Source organism: Giraffa tippelskirchi, chromosome 11, assembly GCF_054371585.1.
Source record: "Giraffa tippelskirchi isolate mGirTip1 chromosome 11, T2T-mGirTip1v1.2.pri, whole genome shotgun sequence".
In the NCBI taxonomy this organism is placed as follows: domain Eukaryota; kingdom Metazoa; phylum Chordata; class Mammalia; order Artiodactyla; family Giraffidae; genus Giraffa; species Giraffa tippelskirchi.
Window position 1 is genome coordinate 111,087,440 of NC_137285.1, and position 25,878 is coordinate 111,113,317.

At 37.2% G+C, this 25,878-nt stretch overlaps 1 protein-coding gene across 50 annotated transcripts in view; it reads left to right on the forward strand.

Moving 5' to 3' along the window:
- The window catches only part of SOX6 (SRY-box transcription factor 6), a 671,664-nt gene that overhangs the window by 641,819 nt on the left and 3,967 nt on the right, over positions 1 to 25,878 (forward strand). For 36 of the 50 annotated variants that reach the window (XM_081541528.1, XM_081541535.1, XM_081541509.1 and 33 more), the window contains 2 exons: positions 16,092 to 16,325; positions 18,851 to 19,067. In XM_081541528.1, coding sequence (XP_081397654.1) covers positions 16,092 to 16,325; positions 18,851 to 19,067 — 451 coding nt within the window. The remainder of the gene's footprint in view (positions 1 to 16,091; positions 16,326 to 18,850; positions 19,068 to 25,878) is intronic. The other 14 variants (XM_081541518.1, XM_081541546.1, XM_081541545.1 and 11 more) reach the window with 1 other exon arrangement.

The following is a 25,878-nucleotide window of genomic DNA, read 5'->3' on the forward strand; positions in this document are numbered from 1 at the left end:
ACTGAAAGCAGGAGACTCTTGAAAACACAGACTGGTACATCACTGGTTAGAATTTCCTTCATTTTGCAAAGCCACGAGCCACATGCATCAGCTCACCACAAAGTCATTAAGCCTTTTTAAGCTCAGATGAAAAACATTAACAAATACCACAAAAGGCTTTAGTATAGCCTCTTTGTTCACTCACATATGGCACTTTATAACTCCTGCGCCACTCTGGTCGTGGTGTTTGTTTAAGCTGCCTCCATCAGGCTGGTCCTGAAAGAACAAAAGACATCTTGAGCAACCCTAAGCAGGAAACAGGCTAATCTAAACATGGTTTGTGACACTTTAAGTAGAATAGAAAGGGGAGGGATTGATTAGTCATTAATGTCCAATTGGCTCCATATGGATGTTGCAATAATAAAGCCTTTTTTTCAGAGCAGTAGCAGAGTTATTGAATTAGAGGTTTATGTTTCCTCAGAGCTGACCTTAGGGAATTCCCTTTTGGTTCTTCTTGTTGATCTTTTAAAGAGAATGGAGTTTCCAATAGGAAAAAATAGAAGGCTTATCCACAATAACGCTTGCTCATAATGCTACAACCGAGGAGTGCATTAATTTAGCATCATTTTAATCTCTGCTATAATTTCAGTCCTTAGTGCTTTCTTTGCATGCTCTTGCATCTTTGGTGGGGCAGCATTTCCGAAGCCAATTAGGCAGTGGCTTGAACTTCATAACTTGCAATAGGCTCCTTTAATGTGCTTAACAGTGCAGAGAAATGGTATCCTTATGGGGGAAAGTAATGTTCCAGCCAAGGAATGCTGGGTTTTGAGATTCAGAGTTATTTCATATCACTGAATAGTTCCTGGGGTAGCTTTGACGTAGGGTAAATGCACTAGATCTGGCTCTGTTCCTTGTTAGCAGTATACTAGCAACAAGTTATTACAGAGGAAGGTAACCCACCTCTCTGGGTCTTGGTTTCTTCATCAGTTGTTGTTATTTAGTCGCTCAATTGTATCCAACCCTTTGCAACCCCATGGACCGCAGCATGCCAGGCTTCCCTGTCCTTCATTATCTCCTGGAGTTTGCTCAAACTGGTGTCTTTTGAGTCGATGATGCCATCCAGTCATCTCATCCTCTGTCACCCCTTCTCCCCCTGCCCTCAATCTTCCCCAGCATCATGGTCTTTTCCAACGAATTGGCCCTTTGCATCAGGTGGCCAAAGTATTGGAGCTTCAGCTTCAATACTGAGTCCTTCCAATGAATATTCAGGGTTGATTTCCTTTAGGATTGACTGGATTGATCTCCTTGCTGTCCAAGGGATTCTCAAGAGTCTTCTCCAGTTACCACAGTTTGAAAACATCAATTCTTTGGCACTCAGCCTTCTTTATGGTCCAACTCTCACATTCTTACATGACTACTGGAAAAACCATAGCTTTGACTATATGGACCTTTGTCAGCAAAGTGATGTCTCTTCTTTTTAATACACTGTCTAGGTTTTTCATAGCTTTTCTTCTAAGGAGCAAGCATCTTTTAATTTTATGGCTGCAGTGATTTTGGAGTCCAGGAAAATAAAGTCTGTCACTGTTCCCATTTCCCCCCATCTATTTGCCACAAAGTGATGGGACCATATGCCATGATCTTAGTTTTTTGAATGTTGAATTTTAAGTCAACTTTTTCACTCTCTTTCACCTTCATCAAGGTAAAGTGAGACAAATATATTTACCTTCTTACCCATTTCAAAGGATTGTAAAGAGGATCGAGATAATGTATTCACTGAAAGCACTTTGTAAATGTTATTGTAGGCAAAATTCCTTAATACACTTGGTGTTTCTATTCTGGAAACTGATCTCTGGTATAGACTAATGAAAAAAGTAAACTGTTCTTTAAATGTATTACTTTGCTACACTAAGTAGTAAAACGTCTGTTTCCAAATTGTTCAATGGAATTTTTTCTTAATGTATACACTACATATGTTTATATCTCTATCTCTATTTGTCATCTACCTATCTAATTTATTCAGTGAATTTCTTGGTGTGGATAAATTCAATACTTAACATAAGAAGAGTATTTAGGGTAAGTAGGGATAAATGAATCTTAAAATGAAAATTTACCTATAACATCCCTATGCAGTGGTCAAAGGAAGAGTTAGTACTTTAATCAAAGTACCACAGATAATTCATCTTTACCACAGATAATTCATCTATACCACTGGTTCCTTTTTTTTTTAACCAACCTTTAACTCAGAAGAACAATGCATTCATATTTTGCATTTGCCTTCTTTAAGTTATGATACCCATCAGTCAATCATTCTTTGCTAACCTATCTAGATAATCCTCTATAAAGGACATAGAGTGCAAACCATACTCTTCCACCACTGGTATCCCTCCTTCTCTGAAGATGAAACACATCAGTTCTCTAATGATTAAGGTTCTTGCTCAGCCATTGAATGTATATTCCTGCCAAGTAAACCACTAGGATAACCAAATCATTTATCTCTTTTACTTTCCAAGAAGAAATCAAATTTGAATATCAAGTAGCCTTCTTATAATGAAAGTGAGTTCACATTTTGGCAGTAAGTGGGAGTGAAGTTAGCAGAACTTCCAAAATCATAGACAGACAACTATCAGCCATTCCTCCAACATAGTGCATTAGACTTCTACAACATTAAGATACATTTGGTGAGATAAACTTGGTGAAAAAAGATCCAACCTGTGTAATATTACTACCTTCCCTCTTTCCTAACTTTTCATGTCCACTTCTAATGTTCCTTCATCTTCTACATTTTTGTTTGTGATTCACTCATGATCATTTTCTCTATTAACCCAAATGTGTCACATAACTCTTTACCAAATCTGACAAGAGAAAATTAACTATTCTGTTGATTGAATGAAGGACTCTAAAATAGTGTGATTGTCAAGGACCCGATGGTATATATTGCATTTGCCTCTTTTTATTAGTAAGCAGTTATGCATTTTTGCCCTTTTTAATAATTCGTTTTGATAATGAGACCATTTTTTTGAGTTCACAGTGACCCGAATATGCCACACACTCAGGTTTATAGAGAAAAGAATCTTTCAGAAAAATATCACTTTCATTTGTTTGTCTGGTTTTCTTTTATTTTGGTACTTTTGTTTTTACCTTTTAAAACTAAGCATTGAATTAGTTTTATTTTGGATAGTATCTCATTGTTTGGATATACCACAGTTTGCCCATTTTCCAGTTATTTTTAGTCTTTGGTTATTCTGAATAGAAGTGTTGTGATAGTCTAAAAAATTTTCATTTGTTTGGGGTCAGTGCTTAGAAATGGAATTGCAGGTCATCAGCAAGTCTATATTTCACTTTATAAGAAAATGCCAAACTGTTTTCCAAAATGGTTATGCCATTTTTCACTTCCACTACCAATATATTGATATCTGAGTTTCAGCTGCTCCATATCCTTGCCAACAATTAGTTTTGTAAGCCATTCTAGTGGGTGCAAGATGATATGTGGGTTTAATTTGCCTTTGGTTTAATTTGATGACTAATGATATGGAATACCTTTCCATGTGCTCATTGGCCATGACTGTGTCTTTTGTATTTTTTTTTTGATGAATCTTTTGCCTATTTTTAAATTAGATTGTTTACTTTTTTGTTTTTGGTGGAAGTTCTTTATATACTCTTGATACAAGTTCTTGTCAAATGTGTATTGTGAATATTTTTTTCCCAGTCGGTGCCTTAACAATCACTTTTGATAAGCAGAGCCTTAATTTTGATAAAGGTCAATTTATTATTTTCCTTATATATTAGTGTTTTATCTGCCATATCCAAGATCTTTGCTGACTACAAGATCACTAAACTATTCTCCAAGATACTCCTTGAGGAGTGTTATAGTTTTTGCTTTAATTTTAAATTGATTCATTTCAATTAATTCTTGAATGTAATGTGTGGTTCGAGGTCAATTTTACTTTTTTCCAACACCAGGGAAGCCCCAATAACAATGTGTGGTAAGAGGTCAATTTTACTTTTTCCTACATATGTAGAAAATCTATTTGTTCAAGCACTGTTGGTTGAAAAAAATTATTAGTTCCCACTTTAGTAGCCTAAGTCTTTATTGAAATTTGACCATATATGTGAGTATTTAATTCTGGACTCTTTATTCTGTTCCACTGGTTTGTCTATTCTTATAGCAATCCCACACTGTCTTTATTACTCTAGCTGTTACAGTGTTACAAAGTATTTTTTACTGTAAGCCTTGAAATTAAGTAGTTTGAATCTTCCAACCTTCTTCACGTTTGTTTTGGATGTTTTCATATAGTTTTAAAATCAAGTTGTCAATTTCTAAAGAAGTCTTTTGCAACTTTAATAGGATTGGGTTGAATCTATAGATAAATTTGGGAAGGAATTGACATCTTAAAATATTAGGTCTTCAGATCCATGAACATGGTATATTCTTCCATTTATTTAGGTTTACTTACTGAACTCACAAATATTGTTTTTAGTGTAGAGGTCTTGCATATTTTTTTGGCTTAATTTATTCCAAGAATTTTATTTTCCAGTGCTATTATGAATGCAATTTTTTAAATTATTTTTTAAATTGTTTTACTATAGAAGTACAGTTGATTTTATAGTTTTGTATGTTGCAGTAATAGTAAATTCACTTTTTATTTTAAACAATTATTTATTTATTATTTTTGGCTTTGCTAGGTCTTCATTGCTATGCACAGGCTTTCTCTAGTTGCAGAGAGCAGGGACTACCCTTTAGATGTGGTGTGCAGGCTTCTCAGTGTGATGGCTTCTCTTTGCCAGGCATGGGCTCTAGGCATACAGGCTTCAATAGTTGCAGCAGGGGGCTCAGTAAGTTGTGGCCCACAGGCTCTAGAGCACGGGTTCAGTAGTTGTGGCTCACACGGGCTTAGTTGCCCCATGGCATGTGAGATCCTCCTGGATCAAACCCATGTCTCCTGCACTGGCAGGCAGACTCTTAAGCATTGGACCACCGGAAAGCCCATAAATTCACTTTTTAGTTCTAGAAATTATTTTGCAAATTTCTTAGGATTTTTTTATGTAAAAAGTTATCTATGAATACACTCAACATGACTTATTTTCCATTTTTCATGCTTTTTATTTCTTTACCTCCAGTAGAATGTTGATTAACAGTGGTAAGAGTGGACATCCCTTGCGTTGTTCTTCATCTTAGAGGAAAGCGTTCAGTAGTTCACTATTAATTATTGTATCCTACAGATTTTTCTTAAAAGTACTTTATCTGACTGAGGAAATTCCCTTCTATTATTAGTTTCCTGAGAGTTTTTGTCATGAATTGGTATTGCATTTTGTCTAAACCACTTTTTGAATCTGTTGTGATGATCATGTTTTTCCCCCTTTGTTTTGTTAATGTAGAGAATTATATTGCCTGATTTCAAATATTAAATTAATATTACATTTTAAATTAATTTATCCTGAAATAAATTCTACTTGATCTTGTTTTATTATCCATTTTACATATTATTGTATTTAATTTGCAAATATTTTATTAAGAATTTTGCACTTATGCTCAAATCTCTGTCAGGGTGTGATGTTACTTCATAAAATGAATTTGGGAAGTTTTTTCTTTTTCTATTTTCTTAGTTTCTGTAAGACTACTATTAGTTTTTCCTTAAATGTTTGGAAGAATTTGCCAGTGAACCCACTTGAGATTGGAGTTTCCTTTGTGGGAAGGTTGTTGATTATAAATTGGTTTTCTTTATTAACTATAAGAGTATTCAGTATTTCTATGTATTCATAATTGAATTTTAGCAGTTTGTGTCCTTCAAGGAATTTGTTCACTTCATATAAGTTGTCAAATTTATTGGAATTAAGTTAGTCACAATATTTGCTTTCTATCCTTTTTAATGTGAGTAGTATCTACAGTGATATACCCTCTTTCAATCCAAATATTGGTGTTTTTGTTTCCCCCTTTTGTAGATCAGTCTCATAGGGGTTTATCAATTTTATTGATCTTTTCAAATTACCAGTGTTTGGCATTGTAAATTGTTTCCTATTCCATTGATTTCTACTCTTTATCCATCCTGAAAATCTCCAATTTTAACTGGATTATTTAATTCATTTATATTTAATATAATTATTGATTTTGATGGAATAAAGTTTTACAATTTTCTGTTTTTCTCTTTGTTCCCTCAGTTTTTGGCTTTCTGTTACTACTTTTCTTCCTTTTGCTTAATTGAATCCTTTTTCTAAGCTATTATTATGAAGACATAATTTTTTTTACAGGAGTTTGAGGTTCACAGTAAAATTGAGGGAAAGATAAAGATTTCACATATACTCCCTGTCTTCACATGTGCATAGCCTGTCCTGTGACCAACATCCCACCTGAATGGTACATTCGTTATAATTGATGAACCGATGTTGACACATCCTAACCACCCCAAATCTATAGTTTGTATTAGGGTTCATTCTTGATGTTGTGCGTTCCTTGGTTTCGGACAAATGTATAACACGTGTCCATCGTTATGGTATACAGAATATTTTCATTGCCCTAAAATTCCTCTGTGTTCACTTACTCATCCTTCCTTCCCCCACCCTTTACAACCACTGATCTTTATACTGTTCCCTTTAGAATCCTTTTTTAGTCTTCCATTTGAATTACTTTACTGGTGTTTTAGCTATACTTCTTTGTATTTTTAATTTTTTTTTCTAGATTCACTATTCACCCTTAATTTGAATACCCCTATAGTTAAAATTATACCACTTCTCATAAAATAAAGCAACATTTAACTTTTACTAACTTTGTCTTTTGTGCCAATGTGCTATTTTTATCATGATTTTACCTCTTCTTATATTATAAATCCCAGAATATAATGTTGTATTTTGTATTAGTCACTTGTCTTTTAAAAATATTAAACAATCAGCTGTTTATTATGAAATCGAGAAAAGACAAAAGTTTTTAATTTAGTTGCATATTTCTCATTTTCAATTCTCTTCTTTCTATATATCTAAGTTTCCATCAGATGTTATTTTTCTTCATCTTGAATAATTTCCTTGAATGTCTCTTTTGGTATGGATCTGCAGGTAATGCGTTCTCTCAGCTTTTATTTATCTGAAAATATGTTTCATATTCATTTTTTAAGCATATGATCAATAGATAAGACTACATTGATTTTTTTTTTTAGCAGCCTAAAAATATTCCATGGTCCTCTAGTCTTCATTGTTTCTAATGAATAATCACCCATAAGTTGTATTACCGTCTCATTTTATGTATTACGTGTCCTTTTTCTCTAGCATTTTCCCTTTGTCTTTGGTTTTCAGCAGTTTGACTAGTGTTTAGGTATGGTTTTCTTTGTATTTATCCTGCCTGTGATTGTCTGAATGCCTCGAACCTATAAGCTGTTTTTTTTTTTTTCACCAGATTCAGGTAACTTTCAGGCCATGTTTCTTCAAGTATTTTTCTGTCACAATCCTCTCCTCTCTTTCTAGAATTCCAGTTACACATATTTTTGGACAATATATTGTTTTACATATTGCAAAGTCTCTACTTACTTTTTTAGCTTTTTCTCCTTCTGTTTTGAGACTAGCTAATTTCTTTTGATGTATTTTTAAGATCACTGACCCTTTATTCTGCACTTGAAAATGCTATGAAATCCATTCAATGTATTTTCATCTCAACTATGTCTGTCAGTTCTAGAATTTCCATGTTTCTTTGTGTAGTTTCATTTCTCTGCTAAGTATCCCATTTATGCATTAATTATGATATTCTTTTCCTTTATATACTTGAACATATTATTTAATGACTACTTTAAAGTCCTCATTTGCTAATTACACTATTTGAGTCATCACAGTTTCTACTGATTGTTTTTTTCTTTTTTTTTAGGGTAGGAAGGTCTCTGGGTCGCATTTTCCTGATTGCACAACTAGTGATTTTATTATTATTATTATTATTATACATTGTGGATTACAAATTGTAGAGACTCTGGCTTCTATTATCTTTCTCTGTTGAGAATGTTATTTTTTGTGCTAAGAGGCAGTTTAATTGATCTCATTGAAATTGTAGAGGCTTAGTTTTGCATGTTAGGTGGTGACTGTTTCAGTTTTGTCTTTAGTCCTAGAGTGAATCCTTAGTCTTGGCATGTAGTCTTTATTCAAAGAGTGTTCCCTCTGGGGTTTCAGCAAAAAGCCTGAGTTTTTCATGGATACTGTCTTACTTGGTAGGATTCAAATCCAAATTCTGTTTAACTTGCAGTGGGCATCAGCTGAAATTTCTTCTCAGATTTTTCAGATATACAGACCTGATTTCTACTGGAATCACTGAAATCATCCCTATACCTGTGAAGTTCAGGTGTCAGCCACTCAGAAGCCTCAGACTATCTCTCCTGATACATTAGGCCAATTAAGACTGATCTTCTGTTGCATTCTAGCCACTCCATGCTAAGTAGACTGGGGAATGTCTTCATGGAAAAGCTATAAAAGCAGGGTTTTACTCAGTGATATTTCTTTCTTCCTAAGAGTGAATCCTCCAGTTTCTTCTTAATTTTGGTAGATCTCAAGCACCTTTATCTGATTAAAGGTTAGTCTGATATAAGTTACTCTGCCATTACCAGAACTGGATCCCAGAAGAGAAACTTTTGTGCTGATTTTTTACTTACATTCATTCTGTCTGACAAATTATAAATCTTAATGGGCCTTTGAGAAGGTATTTACTCATCTTACCTTTCTCTATTCTTTATTTCCAATTCACTAGTAATCATTGAGACTATTCAGTGGTAATTTCTAATTTAGCTTCCATTTTGATATCTTGTAAAACATATTTGTTCATGTCTCTACCCTGCTTTTTTAAAAACCTTAAAGACTTCTTGACTTTATAGTTAAGGTACTTGGCAATCTTGCCCCTACTTACTTTCTAAATTTAATCTCTTGACATTCCCTTATTTTTTTTTAAATAAACTCAAGCCATAACCAGATTCTTTTTATTCCTTAAAAGCCTCTATGCCTTTGTTATAACTCTATGTCTTTATATTCACACATTCTCCAGCCTAGAATGCTTTCACACTCATGAAAAGTGAAAGTGTTAGTCACTTAGCCATGTCCGACTCTTTGCAACCCCATGGACTATAGCCTACCGGACTCCTCTGTCCATGGAATTCTCCAGGCAAGAATACTGGAGTTGATAGCCATTCTCTTCTCCAGGGGATCTTCTGACCCAGAGATCAAACTCTAGTCTCCCACATTGCAGATAGATTCTTTATTGTCTGAGCCACCACACTTATACCTGCTGGTAAATTCTCACTCTTCCTTTAAGATACTCCTTAAGCAGTACTTGCTCTCTGCAGCTTACATGTTATTCACCTCTGTCCACTCCAACAACATTAATAGCCTCTCTTCTCTGCTTTCATAGTATTTTGAAATTACCCATGTTAGCACTTACAATGTTTTGTAATTTTCTATTTCTGCATCTGTTTCCCTCACTGGACCAGATTCCTTAAAAACAAGGCACACGTATTCATCTTTGTATCTTCTGTCACAATGCTGGGTACATCTGAAACTTGTCAGAAGTGTTTGCTGAATTAATGCATACATAAATGATTCCTAAGCACATTATAGAATTTGCCAGAGTTCCTCCTTAGGGAGGACTTTATATATGCACAAATCCACACCAAACGCTTACTCATTCACTCACATAGCCCTTGGAATTTACCCAGGAAGGGGGCCTCTTTAGGATTAGTTCGGGACCATTGCCATAGGCTATGATGGTTAAACTAGCCTTCTTTCCAACCCACCTGGAAAAACTCAACTTTCTGTATTCTTTTTAAATCCTTTAAATCACAGATCCCTAAGGAAGTTTTTGCCTTGCCAATTTCTGCTTCTTTCCCCATTGACTATCTTTTTGCATCTAACTGAAAGTTTGGCTTTATACAAGCTGATATGGGAGACAAGAATGAATTAACCAGTCTGAGCCCCTTCAGGGAAATGGAGACAACAGGAATTCCTGGAGTAAACGGAACCAATGCTTTTCCTTGTTGCCTAGTGTGATACTGTTGGCCTCCAGTTATTTAGGAATGGTGTTGCTGGTAATTAAAGACTCTTAGGTCAGCTGAAAAGCAGTAGTCTCCAAGTACATAGCTGTAGGTCTAGGCATCTTCCAACTGCTTTCCAGGAGAAGACATATTATGAATATTGAACTCACAAATGATCCCTCTGCTATTAAAAGTAAAAAATCTGCCTCTTAGAATTATGAGCTATTCCCTAGGATAACTCTGGATTCTGACACAGAGCATTGGCTATTTTAGAATGAAATGCCTCCCCCACCCCTTTTTTAACTTGATGTTATTTTTGAAAATAAATGAGCAGTATGAAGTCACATTTGATATGTAGATTCTAAAGTTAATTATAGCAGAGAGTCAATTTTGGGCTTCAAATTTTCAGACTAATAGCACACCTTTTAAAAATAATACTATATATTATTATATAGAATTTTCCTTATCTGTTTAAAAGAGCTTTCTTAATATATAGTCTCTATTTTTAAATTTCTGAGTTTATATGCATGTATACAGTCATATGTGTTTTTATTACTACAACAATAATTCCCTTACCAAGTTTGTTTCATGAAGCAGCTTAGAGAAGTTATGACCCTTTTATATTTTCTTAAAATTCTGACTCTGATCATATATCATATATCAGATCCAATTTAAAAGTAGTTTCAAACCTTGGTCTCTCTAGATAAGTCTCCTCTCTCTCTTCCCAAACCTTGGTTTATTAATACACCACTTCTAGTTTTAACTTGAAATATCCCATTCATTTTTCAGTTGACTCCAAGCACTTGGGAGAGAGAAAAGGAGACAAGAAAAAAGAGATGTATATACACCCTGATGTTTCCTATTTTCCCTTTCTTAATTCACATTTCTATACCATGCTCTGTGCTTAAATTTCTCAATTTCTGGGAGCATTTCTTGTGAGACTAGAGATCTTCTGTGTAATTCAGTGTCAGTTAGTGTCATGTAAATATGTGTTATGGGAGGACAGACAAGGTCACTATAGGACAGTTGGCGGGGTGAGATGTGAACTCTCTTCCTTGGAGAAGGTAGAATTTAGTTAGGTAAAAGTGAGTAGGAAGGATATACTAAGACTGTAATATGGAATGAGAGGGAGAGAGATTGAGCATGGCTATGAACATATTTGGGAGAATCAATTGATATGTAGTAGAGGTGGCACTAGTGGTAAAGAACCCACCTGCCAATGCAGGAGACATGAAAGATGCAGTTAGATCCCTAGGTCGGGAAGATCCTCTGGAGGAGGGCATGGTGACCCACTCCAGTATTCTTTCCTGGAGAACCCCATGGGCAGAGGAGCCTGGTGGGCTACAGCCAATAGGGTCGCAAAGAGTCAGACATGACTGAAGTGACTTGGCATGCACGTACAGAAGATCTACTGAAACCAGAGTCTAAAAATCTACCATGATCAGTCTGTAGGAGATTAAAACTTCCCATTTACACTGAAATACATCTTTTAAGTAAGTAAATAAATGGAAGCTGGCTATTTGGTATTGCTAGAGGTGAAGAAAAGCTATGACAGTAAAAGCAGACCTTGAATGTTAATCACCTGTAGCATAGTAGTTAACTTAGAATAATATTAAAATGTTTTTGTATCTGACATTCTCCACAAGCCTGTCTCCTGTGTATGCATGCAAGTATATAAATTGCTGAATTCATGTCAGTTGTAAAGTAATGGCACTGAGGGCATCATAAATCACCATGGTGATCCTCAGGAGAAGACACTGTCGTATCTGAATGAGTGTTTCACTTCCAGAGTAATGTATGCCTTCATCTGGCCCAGCAGTCAGCATATTGCCCTGCGTTGATGGATATTGTCAGCTGGAAGCTACACTACATTTCACTGCACAATAAACATGGCTGTCAAACCCATATAAAGTGAAATCAATTTATCCTGTATGGTCAGTGCATTTTAAATGAAATTAATGTACTGTGGGTATGGTGGCAAAAAGGTAGCATATTAGTTATGCATCTTGGGATTTGAGACTTTTCATGTAAGGGATCATTCTGTCTAGTAGGCCTCAAAGAAGGGCTGTATATTAAATGTGTTATTTTGCATGGTCTTCAGAAAGGGGCCCCTCTCCCCTTCTTCATGTTTAGAAAAGAATTGATAATATTAGCCAATTCGGCTCTTTTATCCTGTCTTTTGTTTGCAATAAATGATGACCATATTTGCCAAATAATAGTTTGCTTTAATGTTCTAATTTATTACTAGCTATGACACAAACAAATTTCTACTTAATCAGGTAGCTGGAAATAGAGTAGAAGGGCAGAGATGAATTGGATCGTAGTTTACCTGTGTAATCACTCCACTGAGCTGAAAGGATTTGCTTTTTCTAAAATGTAGAGATGTAGGTTTTAATGTATATTTTGCTTCTAAACTTTTAGGAGTAGACTTTCCTGTTTATGCAGTAGAAGACCTGGCTAAGGCCATCAGTCCAACTTTACATTTAACTATAGGGGTTCTCAGTCTATAGGGAAATATTTAGTGGTTCCCACATGTAAAGCATGTACATCAGCGTGTCATGCTGGCAGAGGGTATGAAAACAAGCAAGAGCTGTGTAGATTCATTCATTCACTCATTCATTAATTGAATGTATTTCACTAACTTAAACTTTATATGCCATGTACTTTATTGGAACCTAGAGATACAGCCATGAAGGAGAGCTAGTTCCCACCATATCCTCAAAGGACTTTAAATCTAGTATGATACTATGGTCACTAGGCTTCCCAGGTGGCGCTAGTGGTGAAGAACCCACCTGCCAATGCCGGAGACACAGGATACGTTGGTTTGATCCCTGGGCCTGGAAGATCCCCTAGAGAAGGGCATGGCAACCTACTCCAGTATTCTTGCCTAGAGAATCCTATGGACAGGGGAGCCTAGTGGCCTACAGTCCATAGGGTTGCAAAGAGTCAGACACAGCTGAAGCGACTTAGCACACACTATGGTGACGTCTTTGGAAACCATGAAATATCAAGAATTTAGAAACAGTTTCACAGGAATGTGTGGCTCAGCTGGTAAAGAATCTGCCTGCAGTGTGGGAGGCCTGAGTTCAATCCCTGGGTTGGGAAGATCCTGGAGAAGGGAAAGGCTACCTACTGCAGTATTCTGGCCTGGAGAATTCCATGGACTATAGAGTCCATGGGATCACAAAGAGTTGGACACAACTGAGCAACTTTCACTTTCATAGGGATGTGAAAGAATTATCCTCATGCAGCAGAAAAATATATTAGGACCCTTGAAATGACTGCCTTTTAGTCTACTACTTTTGTATATGAGTTGAAAACTGAACAATTTTGTCCATGGAATTCAGGCAAGAATTTTGGAGTGGGTAGCCATTCACTTCTCCAGGGAATCTTCCTGACGCAAGGACTGGGCCCAGGTCTCCTGCATTGCAGGTAGATTCTCTATCGTCTGAGCCTCCAAGGAAGCCAAATAAGTAGTTGTTGTTGTTGTTCAGTCGCACAGTCATTTCCAACTCTTTGCGACCCATGGGCTGCAGCATACCAGGCTTCCTTGTCCTTCACCATCTCTGGAGCTTGCTCAAACTCATGTCCATTGAGTCGGTGATACCATTCAACCATCTTGTCCTCTGTCATCCCCTTCTCCTGCCTTCAATTTTCCCAGCATCAGTGTCTTTTCTAATGAGTCAGCTCTTCACATCAGGTGGCCAAAGTATTGGAGTTTTAGCTTCAACATTAGTATTTCCAATGAATGTTCAGGAATGATTTCCTTTAGGATTGATTGGTTTGATCCCCCTGCAGTCCAAAGGACTCTCAAGAGTCTTCTCTAACACTACGGATCAAAAGCATCAATTCTTCAGTGTTCAGCCTTCTTTACGGTCCAACTCTCACATTCATACATGACTATTGGAAAAACCGTAACTTTGACTAGACAGACATTTTTCGGCAAAGCAATGTCTCTGCTTTTTAATACTCTGTCTAGGTTTTTCATAGCTTTTCTTCCAAGGAGCAAGCGTCTTTTAATTTCATGGCTGCAGACTCCATCTGCAGTGATTTTGGAGCCCCCAAAATACAGTCTGTCACTGTTTCCATTGTTTCTTCATCCATTTACCATGAAATGATGGGACCAGATGCCATGATCTTCGTTTTTTGAATGCTGAGTTTTAAGCCAGCATTTTCCACTCTCCTCTTTCACCTTCATTAAGAGGTTCTTTAGTTCCTCTTTGCTTTCTGCCATAAGGGTGGTGTTATCTGCATATCTGAGGTTATTGATATTTCTCCCAGCAATCTTGATTCCAGCTTGTGCTTCATCTAGTCCGACATTTCTCATGATGTACTCTGTATATAAGTTAAATAAGCAGGGTGACAACATACAGCCTTGACGTACTCCTTTCCCAATTTGGAACCAGTCTGTTGTTCCATGTCTAGTTCTAACTGTTGCTTCTTGACCTGCATACAGATTTCGTTGGAGGCAGGTAAGGTGATCTGGTGTTCCCATCTCTTTAAGAATTTTCCACAGTTTGTTGTGATCCACACATCAAAGGCTTTGGCATACTCAATAAAGCACAAGTAGATGTTTTTCTGGAATTCTCTTACTTTTTCTATGATCCAACGGATGTTGGCAATTTGATCTCTGGTTCCTCTGCCTTTTCTAAACCCAGCTTGTACATCTGGAAGTTCTCATACTGGTGAAGCCTGGCTTGGAGAATTTTGAGCATTACTTTGCTAGCATGTGAAATGAGTGTGATTCTTTATCGTCTGAGCCTCCAGGGAAACCCAATAAGTAGTTATTGAGTATCTATTGTATGGAAAATCCTGGGGATACAAAAATGAGTACAACAGAAACACTAACTTTAGGGGTCTCATAAACCTGGGGATAGAATGGAAATAATTAGAGATGATCGCAAAAAAAAAAAAAAAAAAGGAAAGAAAGAAAAGGAATTTCTTTGGCACAGAAAAAAAAAAAACATTAAAAAAAAGAGGAATGAATGCAGCCTGGGAGGTATCATTGCAAATGCTCTTCCTTTGGCCTGAATTACCCTCCCCATCTGTCTTTACTGGGCAGTAAAGACTCCCCTATTCATGTGCTAATTCCTATTTGTCCTCTAGAATTCAGATTAGATGTCACCTTTAATAGGAGGTATTAGTTGACTGTCCCCTCTGCTGGTGTCCTCCTGATGTCCTGTTTACTTCAATATTAGAGCACTTACCATATATTCCTTTATGACTGTCTTTTGGGGATCTGCCTCCTCCCCGAACTGTGAGCTCCTTTAAAAGCAGGTGCTATTTTATTCACTTTTGTATATCTAGCACTTGGCATAAAGCCAAACTCATATTAATTGCTCAGTTAATAGTTCAAATCGAATCATTTAATTAATTCATGAAACACACCACATTTAAATAGGCCTTAAAGGATGAGTGGGATTTAGCTTGAAGAAGTAAGAGAAGGAGCTTCCAGCCAGTGAGGAGAGCACTGGCCAAAGTACAGTATTGTGAAAGAGAATTCTTTTGGGGTAAGAGATAGTTTGAAATGGCTGCGATATTTAGCACATGAGGCTAAAATCATAGGTAAGAGCCTACTTTTGAAGGGAGAAATCACAGCAGGAAAGGTTGTGTGCATGCTAAATCACTTCAGTCATGTCTGACTCTGAGACCCTATGGACTGTAGCCCACCAGGCTCTTCTGTCCATGGGATTCTCCAGGCAAGAATACTGGAGTGGGTTGCTGTGCCCTCCTCCAGAGGATCTTCCCAATCCAGGGATAGAACCCATGTCTTATGTCTCCTGCATTGGCAGGCAGGATCTTTATCACTAGCGCCACCTGGGAAGCTGAAATAATGCTTTATTGTCACCTGGAATTGATTGTAGTAAAAATGTACTAGGTGTTTAAAAACATGCAAAATTAATTCTTCCCAGTGTTTTTCTTTGAGACCTACCTCAGAAGAGCCTGTAGAATTGTCATCTGCGACTGTATCCTGCTTCCAAGAGTTCATTTAAAAAGAAGAGCTCATTTAAAAAGAAGTTCTTCAAAAAGTTGCTAGGGAAAGCAACTTACCCAGGTGGCAAGTTGTGTTACATTATCCAGATAATAATGCTTTGCACCCGTCTTGTTCTTCCTGCCCTGACATTACAGGAAGTAAAGCAATGAATGGCTCTGCAGCTAAACTACAGCAGTATTATTGTTGGCCAACAGGAGGTGCCACTGTGGCTGAAGCACGAGTCTACAGGGATGCCCGAGGCCGGGCCAGCAGTGAGCCACACATCAAGCGACCAATGAATGCATTCATGGTTTGGGCAAAGGATGAGAGGAGGAAAATCCTTCAGGCCTTTCCTGACATGCATAACTCCAACATTAGCAAAATCTTAGGTGAGTGCAGCCACTGATGCTGATTATGTAGCCTATGAGTGGAAAGAAGGGTCCTCATATGACACCTAAGGGAGACTGTGGTGTGTGGATATTAGGTGTCACTCAGCAAGCTGCCCCGGGGGACTGTCATTGTCTCTTCACTCTTCACCCTGCACCGCGGCACTGAGGCTTAGGAGTTAGTACATCCGCCAGGTGCCAGGGCAGGACTGACTAAACGCTTATTTTAGAGACAACTGTTTATTGTATGTGTTAGTAGGACAACTCTGAGAGGTCACTGCTAATTAAGAACCATAGAGACAAGCTTTATCTCCTTTCCTTAATTTAGTCTTTTAAAATCTTTCAGTTGCTATGAAGCCCTGGAAACACTCATAGAGTTTTCTGCTTTAGTGTTCTTGGGTTCATATGTCCTTCTGAAAGAACTCACCAAGGACTAGGGGTGAGCCCCCAAATAGTGTGAAATTTATGGAGTGTAGAACAGTGCCTCTAATGATAACTTTAAAACTTGTAAAATAAAACTACATTTACTTTAATAAGATATGACTAGTTCAAATTTCATCGCAGTGAATTGAACACATAGACCACAGGGCAGAGGCCCATTCTGTGGTAACTTGCCAGAGTGATTCTCCTGTTTCTCTGGATTAAACTCAATCCTTTTTCTATTAGTGTAAAGCTTGCCTCGTGCAGATTATACAGTGTGGAATTATTGTACTCAACATATTGAACGTATTTTATTCAACATGCAGCATTGCAGTCAACATGTTTCCTCTTTAAAAAGAAAAAACACAGAAGGCACTGTTCTATTTAAGCTGTCATGATGTGACAAAAATCTCAAAGGGAGCTGTTTAAGAAGCCGAAAAACATTAGAGACTTAAACTGTGGTTTTCTTTTTTTAAATGTTTTGTTCAAAAGCAATAAATATTTAACCTGAGTAAATATCAGTGATCTGGACATACACAAATACACATGTTTTGTCACTGTATAAATAATTTAACTTGATTCTGAGACATTTTGAGGCGGTGACCCCATGAAAATTTAGAACATACATAAGATCAAATAGTGTTAAAATGTTAAAATAGTTTTTCCCTTTTTCTTTTTAATGTTTGAATTTCAAGGTAGATACTAAAAATCATTATAATTAAGTGGAGTTTTATTTTTATACTTTCAGGATATATATCAGGGCATCATTCTTATGAATTTTAAGACCTTTCAAACCATGATGGATATATTAAATTTTTTCTAATTAATAGATATTCCAAAGAAAATTATTATTTTTCTGTCCCTAAATTTTGATATCTAACTTTGAAATTTTCTCTTTTTTGGCCATTTTATTAGCAGTGTGAGTAAGCTCACCAATGGGCACAGAACTTCTCTGTTTCCATCTTGGCAGCTGTGGGGAATCTATATTATTGATGTGCATTCTGTGAAAAAAAATTAAAAGTATAGTAAGTGTATTCATTAAAGTGTAAACTTTTAAGCACAAGCATTTTTAAGAGCACCAAAATCCTCCATTAACTGGGGCTTTAAGCTGCTGGGAGCCAGCCGAACACAGAGAACCTTGTCCGTATAGACTTTCTACACAACTTTTGCACAACAATCAGGAAAACAGGGATGTATGTGCTATTAAAACAGACCAGGATATTGCTGGCTACAGAGAGTATTTGTACAACTTTTCCATTTGTTTATGTATGAAAAATCTCTACCAAAGAACAGCTAGCATCCAGTCAGCACAGCTGTTACCGCTTTATTCACTAGCGACACACAAAAATGCAATTTGATACACGTAAAAAAACACATCCCTTCTTCATCAAGTGTTTAGATAATTCTTTATAAACAATATTAGAGAAGTGAATACTTTTCCTTCTTCCTGTATAAACCGTATTAAAAATTTCTTACTTTCATTGGTATGGCTTTGAATGAATTGTTTAGAGTACTTGAAAATGGTATATATAATTCCAACTGTACCTTCCGGTTCTAAAGTTATAACTTCTTAAGTAGAGTTTAGGCTTTTTAATTACCTCAGGCCAAGGGAGACAGTGTGCACCTTATATTTTTATATATGGGAGAATATCAACATTTCCTAACATCTTATCAAAGGATAGCTTCACCAAAGGTGCTTGGAGTGTTAGAGTTGTTTGAATAACTGGAACCTAGAGAGTTGTTCCTGAGTATTCTGTCATACTCCAAAGTATACTTAGGAAATTCAGGTTTTTAACCCTATGCAGATGGGTGGGGAAATGACCTTGGTGTAGGAGATGATCTTTAAGCAGCAAAGACATGTTTTAAAACAATATACTTATTGTAGCATCAGGCTTTAAATTATTGAGAAAAATAATGTAATAAATGTGTCACATCCAAATTATTCTTTGCTCTATCATCTAAAATACTAGTTGTGAGGCTGGATGATATGTGGTAATAGGAGATACTCAGAGCACAGGTGGGTGGAGTGGTGGGAAGGTATACCCAGTATTTACCAGGAGTAGGCTGCCTTGACCACTTGGATACTTAAAGGCTATGTTTGTGTCTAGGGTCTCGTTGGAAATCCATGTCCAACCAAGAAAAGCAACCTTATTATGAAGAGCAGGCCCGGCTAAGCAAGATCCACTTAGAGAAGTACCCGAACTATAAATACAAACCTCGACCGAAACGCACCTGCATTGTCGATGGCAAGAAGCTCCGGATTGGGGAGTACAAGCAACTGATGAGGTCTCGGAGACAGGAGATGAGGCAGTTCTTTACTGTGGGGTAAGTGTTCCTGCATTCAGCCACCTGGGCTTTCCTTTCCCAGTAAGAAACCACAGGATGGCTACTGGCAGTGTGTTTAGGAAGGAGATTAGAGAAAGGAGGAGGTTGTGACAGACAGGGCCTGTCAGGACTACACAGCCTTGCAGCATGGCTCCTGCTCAGATCAAAATAAATGCAACATATTGCTCTCAACTGATCACCCCTTTCGTTGTCTCTCAAACTCATCTAAGATGTTCAGTGCCCACACACAAAGTTTCTGGTAGTTTATTTAAGTAGACAGAGAGAGAGAGAGAGGGAAAAAAAAAAAAAAACTAACCTTAAGAAATCCCCAGAAGCTTTCCAGCTTCTCTGGGTGGTGCTTCTGACTCTAATCACAATAGTCTGCTTTTGTTGTGGGATCTACCACAAGATAATTGGCCTTGACATTGGTTAGAGGACTTCATTTTTGGCATAAGATCCAGAACTCCTGTTGCAGTAAATTATTCTGTGGTAGAAGCAGTAACAATGTGGATTTTTCTTGCTTAAATCAGAAACTAGACATGTTTTTGATATCTTCAAGTCTGATTTCATGTCATTTTGTTTAAAAATTAGGTAATAGATTTCTGGTATAAATTTCGACTTGGCTGACTGGCTGTCTGCATTCAAAAGAGGCCTCTTGTAACCACAGTCGTCAGAATTAAGTGGGGATGCAGATGCCTATATGTTCCAGCACACTCAGACCTAGAAGCCCAGGGGGGTGGCAAACCAGAGGACTGTTCTGGAGGCACCGGCCTGAGGCAGCTGGAATCAGACTGGAGAGACACTTAGGAAGGGCTTGAGAGAGAGAAGTGGAAGAAGTAAAGAGGAACTTGTGTTCACTGTTGACTGGAAGGGGAACTGAGGAGCTGTGCTGTGTCAGGAAAATAAGGAAGCTTCACTTAGAGGTAAAGAAAAGAAATACCTTAAAGGAGGAGTGAAGAACCTTTTATTTTTAAGGACATTCAAAAAAAAATAACCTCACGGAACAAAAGGTTGGTTTCAGAAGCATGTGTTTAAAAACAGAAAACTAATTTGGAAAGGAAAATAGAATACAAAAAAAAAAAAAGGCCAATGACAGCAGTCTGGGTCACTATACACTACACTACAGTGTCCTAGGGAGGAGCATGGGCTTCAGCATTTGCTTCAGACACTGACTGTGCCACCTGCTTGGGCAAGTTATTTAACTTTTCTAAGCTTCTGTCTTCTCATGTGTGAAGTGAAACAAATACTAGTACCTATCTCAATAAGGCAATGCTTTTACAAGTGCTTTGTATAATCTTAGTATAATATCAATAATGGTGAATTCCTATCATTATTATCCTTATTAAACATGGACTTGCTATCACAGTAAAACTCTATTTTATATCACACTAGACAATCAATGACTATGCCTACAGAATATGCCTCAGAGTCCTATGTGAGGAATGGCACAGTCTATGTATGGGAGAACCTTTTTGAGGTAAAGTGAGGCTTAAATCCCTTTGCTTTTTGAGGATCCCTGTATATTAGCAGATGAAGATGTGCCAAAATAGGATATCGAATCTTTCTGTGTTATAAATGTTTACATTTTTTAAAAAGCAATGCTTTTAACTCCAAAAGTACAATGCAGTATAATTGGGCAATTCACATGCTAATTAGAGTATTTATGAAATATACCAAGTCACAGTACACTTTAGGAAGTATAGTTGTAGGTAACAAAATGTAAATTTAAGACTGTATAATGTCTTCTTTTAATCCTGCTAGTGTATCCCTGAAAACGTATATAATCTCTTTTGAACAGAGAATAAGAAGTTTAAATTTGAGACATTTTCTCATTCCGATCTTTCTCTCCTGTCATGTCCCCTGTGTTGCATAGTGGGTCCCTTTTGCCATAGTCTGGAAGATTAGCAAAAGCACCATTTTAGTTCCCTGATACTTATTTGAATATATGAGATGCAGTATTCTATTTAGTCCCCTTTACGAAAGGCAACATTGACAATAGCTCTGGATCAAAATACCTCAACACATAACAATGTACGTAAAATGAAACTCTAAAACAACTCAATAGCATCTACCACTTATTGAATGCCTACTGTATATGAGGTATTTTAGGTATACAAACTACATAATCCTCTAAAATAAGAAAATCGAGGCTTTAAGAGGTCTGATGGCTACTGAGGGCTTCCAGGTGGCGCTCGTGAAAGAACCTACCTGTCAGTGCAGGTAGATGTAAGAGACGAGGGTTTGATCCTTGGGTTGGAAAGATCCCTTGGAGTGGAAAATGGTACCTCACTCCAGTATCCTTGCCTGGGAAATCCCATGGACAGAGCAGCCTGGCAGGCTTAAGTCCATAGGGTCACACAGAGTCGGACATGACAAGCAATTTAGCATACACTAATGGCTACTGAAAGGTGAGATGAAGTAAAGGATTAAATCAGGTCTCTTTCTCTGTCATGCCAAATGACTGAGAAACTGTCCTTACTACATTGCTTCAAAATAGGCCTCATAGTCCTATTCTGCAGTCGTGAGTTCAGTTCAGTCGCTCAGTCGTGTCTGACTCTTTGCGACCCCATGAACCGCAGCACACCAAGCCTCCTTGTCCATCACCAACTCCTGGAGTCTACCCAAACCCATGTCCATTGAGTCGGTGATGCCATCCAACCATCTCATCCTCTATCATCCCCTTCTCCTCCTGCCCTCAATCTTTTCCAGCATCAGGGTCTTTTCCAATGAGTTAGCTCTTCTCATCAGGTGGCCAAAGTATTGGAGTTTCAGTATGACTGTGCTATTTGAGGAAGAGCTCCTAGAACCTAGAGAAAATAAAGCCTTTTATTGTGGTATATAGTGGCATAAAAGAACTTTGAAATTTAGAGACTAAGGATCCTGATAGTATAGGAGGTCCTTTGTGGGAGGCTCATTTTAAACTGTGGAGTAGGGCTACGGATGTGCAAGTAATGGCCAGAATACTTTATTCTTTAATCTTCAATGCTGAGTATTTTCCTCTGCCCAATTTTAATAATACTTGCTACATAAAGCCAGATATTATTTCCACTTAAGGATTAGTATTCTCTTTTAAGTAGTTGTATTTGATAGATTATTAACTCCCTAGGGTTCATCTTTGGAAATTGATCTTCATTAGTTGCGGGGTTATTACAAGAGGGAAAGACAAACAAGAAATTCAAAGATTTCTATTGACATCTTGAGGGAATGGGGATGAGATCATTTTTTCTAGCTGATTTTGAAAAGATGTGCATAACTTTCAAGGCAATAAAGTTACATATATGGCTCAACATTGCCATGCATTTTACTGATGATACAATTGGAAGTTCAGTGAGTTAGATTTTTTTTACTTAGCTATTATGAAATGAATTTATCAATATATGAAATGGAGTAATGTTGTCTCTAACCTTGGATTTAACCCTTTCAATTTATAAGTTAAGTATCAGAGTTTCGTAATAATCCTGATAGGAGTACTATTAACGTTAAGATGATAATTATTAGGGTTCATAGAGCTACAACATTGTGTTTTCCCAAAGAACTGTGGCCAAATGAATTTTATTTCCAATTTGTTGAAGTTTTATTCAGTAACTTACCTGTGAGCTAATAGAGAATTATGCAGATACTATGAAATATTAAAATTGGAGCTACTTTTTGAGTAATAATAGTAAATTATTGAATAATTATGCTGAGTTAATTATACCAATTATTGCAAACACATCATCCTTACTATGATGTTGAAAAACACAATATTCAGAGATGTTAAATAATTTGTCCAAGGTCACACAGCTAGTAAATTGCAGACCTAAGATTTAGACCAGGCTTATGTAAAACATCTTTCCTTTTCACCACTGCACATAAACTTTCAATTAGAGCCTACAAATTGTTTAGAGACTGTATAGTGTAAGTGGTTAAGAACATCGATTCTGGAGCCAGACTGTTATGGCTAAAATACTAGATCTTCTTTTTCATGGCTCTAGGAACTAGTGCATTTTTTGTTGTTTAGTCATTAAGTCATACCTGACTCTTTTGTGATCCCGTGGACTGCAGCCCACCAGGCTCCTCTGTCCATGGGATTTCCCAGGCAAGAATACTGGAGTAGGTTGCCATTTCTTTCTCCAAAGGGTCTTCCTAACCCAGGAATTGGACCTGTGTCTCTTGCTTGGCAGGCAGATTCTTTGTCACTGAGCCACCTGGGAAACCTATAGTGTCTTTCATTCTTGTGAACTCTCTACTTGCTCTTGGGAAACTTATTTAAACTCTGTGTATCTCAGTTTCCTCATATATAGAATGGGGATGACGGTAATACCTACAACATCAGACCCTTCTGAAGACTGAATAACTTAATATATCTAAAGTGCTTGGACAATGTCTAGCACATAGTAAGTCCCAAATTAGAGCAAATATTCTTATTTAGAGAAATGATGCTATGTGTCAGGTATATATTTCATATTGTAAAGAATTATGTTCTACTGGATTGTGGTATAAGTGATTTGAACATTTGTCATTTTGATCTTAATCTTAAAGAGGTTGAATCAAGCCTATAAGATACTTACAAATTTAATTGAGTATAATAGACTAGACATACTATTTTTAGCCTTGTCCTCCTATAGAGAAAGCTGGATTAGAATCTCTAATAGATAATATAAAAAGATGTGCAACTTATAGGTTTATCTCCTAAGGAACAGACTTCATTGCCTTCATTTATAGATACTGTAAAAGTCTGAATGATCAGCAAACAGGGGCTTTGACAACATAAATAAATAGTTCCATTGCAATTGACAAAGCTAGATTACATACTCCAGGAATGTTCTTGTGATTTGGAAACCACAATGCTGGACTTTATCAGGGTCAACTCAAACTCTCCTTGGGCTAGGAGGGAGGGTTCTTAGCCATCTATACTCATATCAGCTACATATGTATACTTTTACAAACATCTACAACTTTTGTTTTGATGTGCACATTCATTACTTGTAAAGCCCAATACTTGCCAGCTATTCCTGTTTGTGAAATCTGCAGTGTTTGAATTTTGACTTTGCAATTGATCTGTAAAGGAAGGAAAAATGCTTTTCAGGAAAGTAATTTCCGATAGACAAAACTTGAGCATGCTGGCTGGATTTTCCATTTCGTTAATTGATTAGTCAGTCAATTGGTAAGGGACTGGGCCTATCTGAAACCAGCTGTGTGCCTAACATTGTACTATGTTAATATAGTACATTAATTCTATGCACAATGAGCTCTCAGAGCATGCTATAGTCAGAGAAGCCAGACACTTACATGGGTAGGTTAGCAAATAATAGTTTATTATACCTACACACATACACATGCACACACAGAATACACTGCATGGTGCTCCATATAATGTATAATGAAGTACTAATTTTGACTATATAGATGAGCAAGTAAAGCTCAGAGGAAGGGAGATTACTATGCATTAGGGCCAACTATAGGCCATTCCTGGAGAAGGGGACTTGAGGTTTGGGTAGGGTCAGCCTGGTGGAAAGTACAGGTGAGTGAGTGAGTGAGTGTTCACTAAGTCGTGTCCAACTCTTTGAGACCCCATGGACTGTAGCCCACTAGGTTCCTCTGTTCATGGGATTCTCCAGGCAAGAATACTGGAGTGGGTTGCCATTTCCTTCTCCAAAAGTACAGGTAGATATTCCTATTTTAGAATGAAGGAGAACATGAATATATGGAAGAAATATGAAAATGTTCAATAATAAATAAAGAGGCTATCCTAGGAATTTTATCTGGCATTAAAGCAAGATATGTAGGGTAAAACAGTATTTTGGAAACTCTTGAAAGCTATACTCACTTAAATTTTTTAGTCTCTTTTTACGCTGACAATGACAATGAGGTATCAAGGCCAGCATAACAGTCAGCTTATGATTTTGCATCTTCAGAATCAATGGTAACCCAGAAGGGGCCTCTGTAGTCATTGTGGGAGTCCCTTCTAAGTTCAGCTTGAACTCTTTTAGGGCTAGAGAGCTCACCACTTTCCAAGGGAGCTAGTTTCTTTATGGAACATCTTCTAACGCTAGAAAGTTCTTTCTTCTTGACTAGGCCATACTCTGCCTCTCTGCTGCTTTGTAAGTTGGTTTTGATCCTCTTCTTTGGTCCATTCTGGAACAAATCTCTTCTTTCGTGTGAAGAAAATCATTCAACCATTTAAAGATAGTTATAGTCACATTCTTTCTCCACCGCCCTCTCTCCAATATATCTAAGAGCATTACATCTTTTCTTCTCTAGAATGGGCTACCCAGCCTTTCATTTGTTTTCCCTCTCATTCACTAGTTCATTCATTCATTCATTCATTTCATGTATTCAACAAATTTTTGCTGAGTGGTTCCTATGTTTCAGGCTCTGCCTAAGCTCTTGGACTATATTAGTGAAACATTCTATCTTCATGAAGCTTGCATTCTAGTGGGGGACATCAGACAATTAATGAGTGAATGAATAAATAAATAAATATCAAATAGTAGCTCAGACAGTAAAGTGTCTGCCTACAATGCGGGAGACCCGGGTTCAATCCCTGGGTCAGGAAGATCCCCTGGAGAAGGAAATGGCGACCCACTCCAGTATTCTTGCCTGGAAAATCCCATGGACTGAGGAGCCTGGTGGGCTACAGTCCACGGGGTCGCGAAGAGTCGGACACGACTGAGCGACTGACTTCACTTGACTTCACTTCAGTAGTAAATGCCTTAGAACAAAGTAAATGAGGGAAAGGGGTAGGGAGTTTTAGAGGACGGAGTGCAATTTTAAAATGAGTGGATATAGATACCTCACTGAGGAGATAAACTTGAGCAAAGACCTGAGG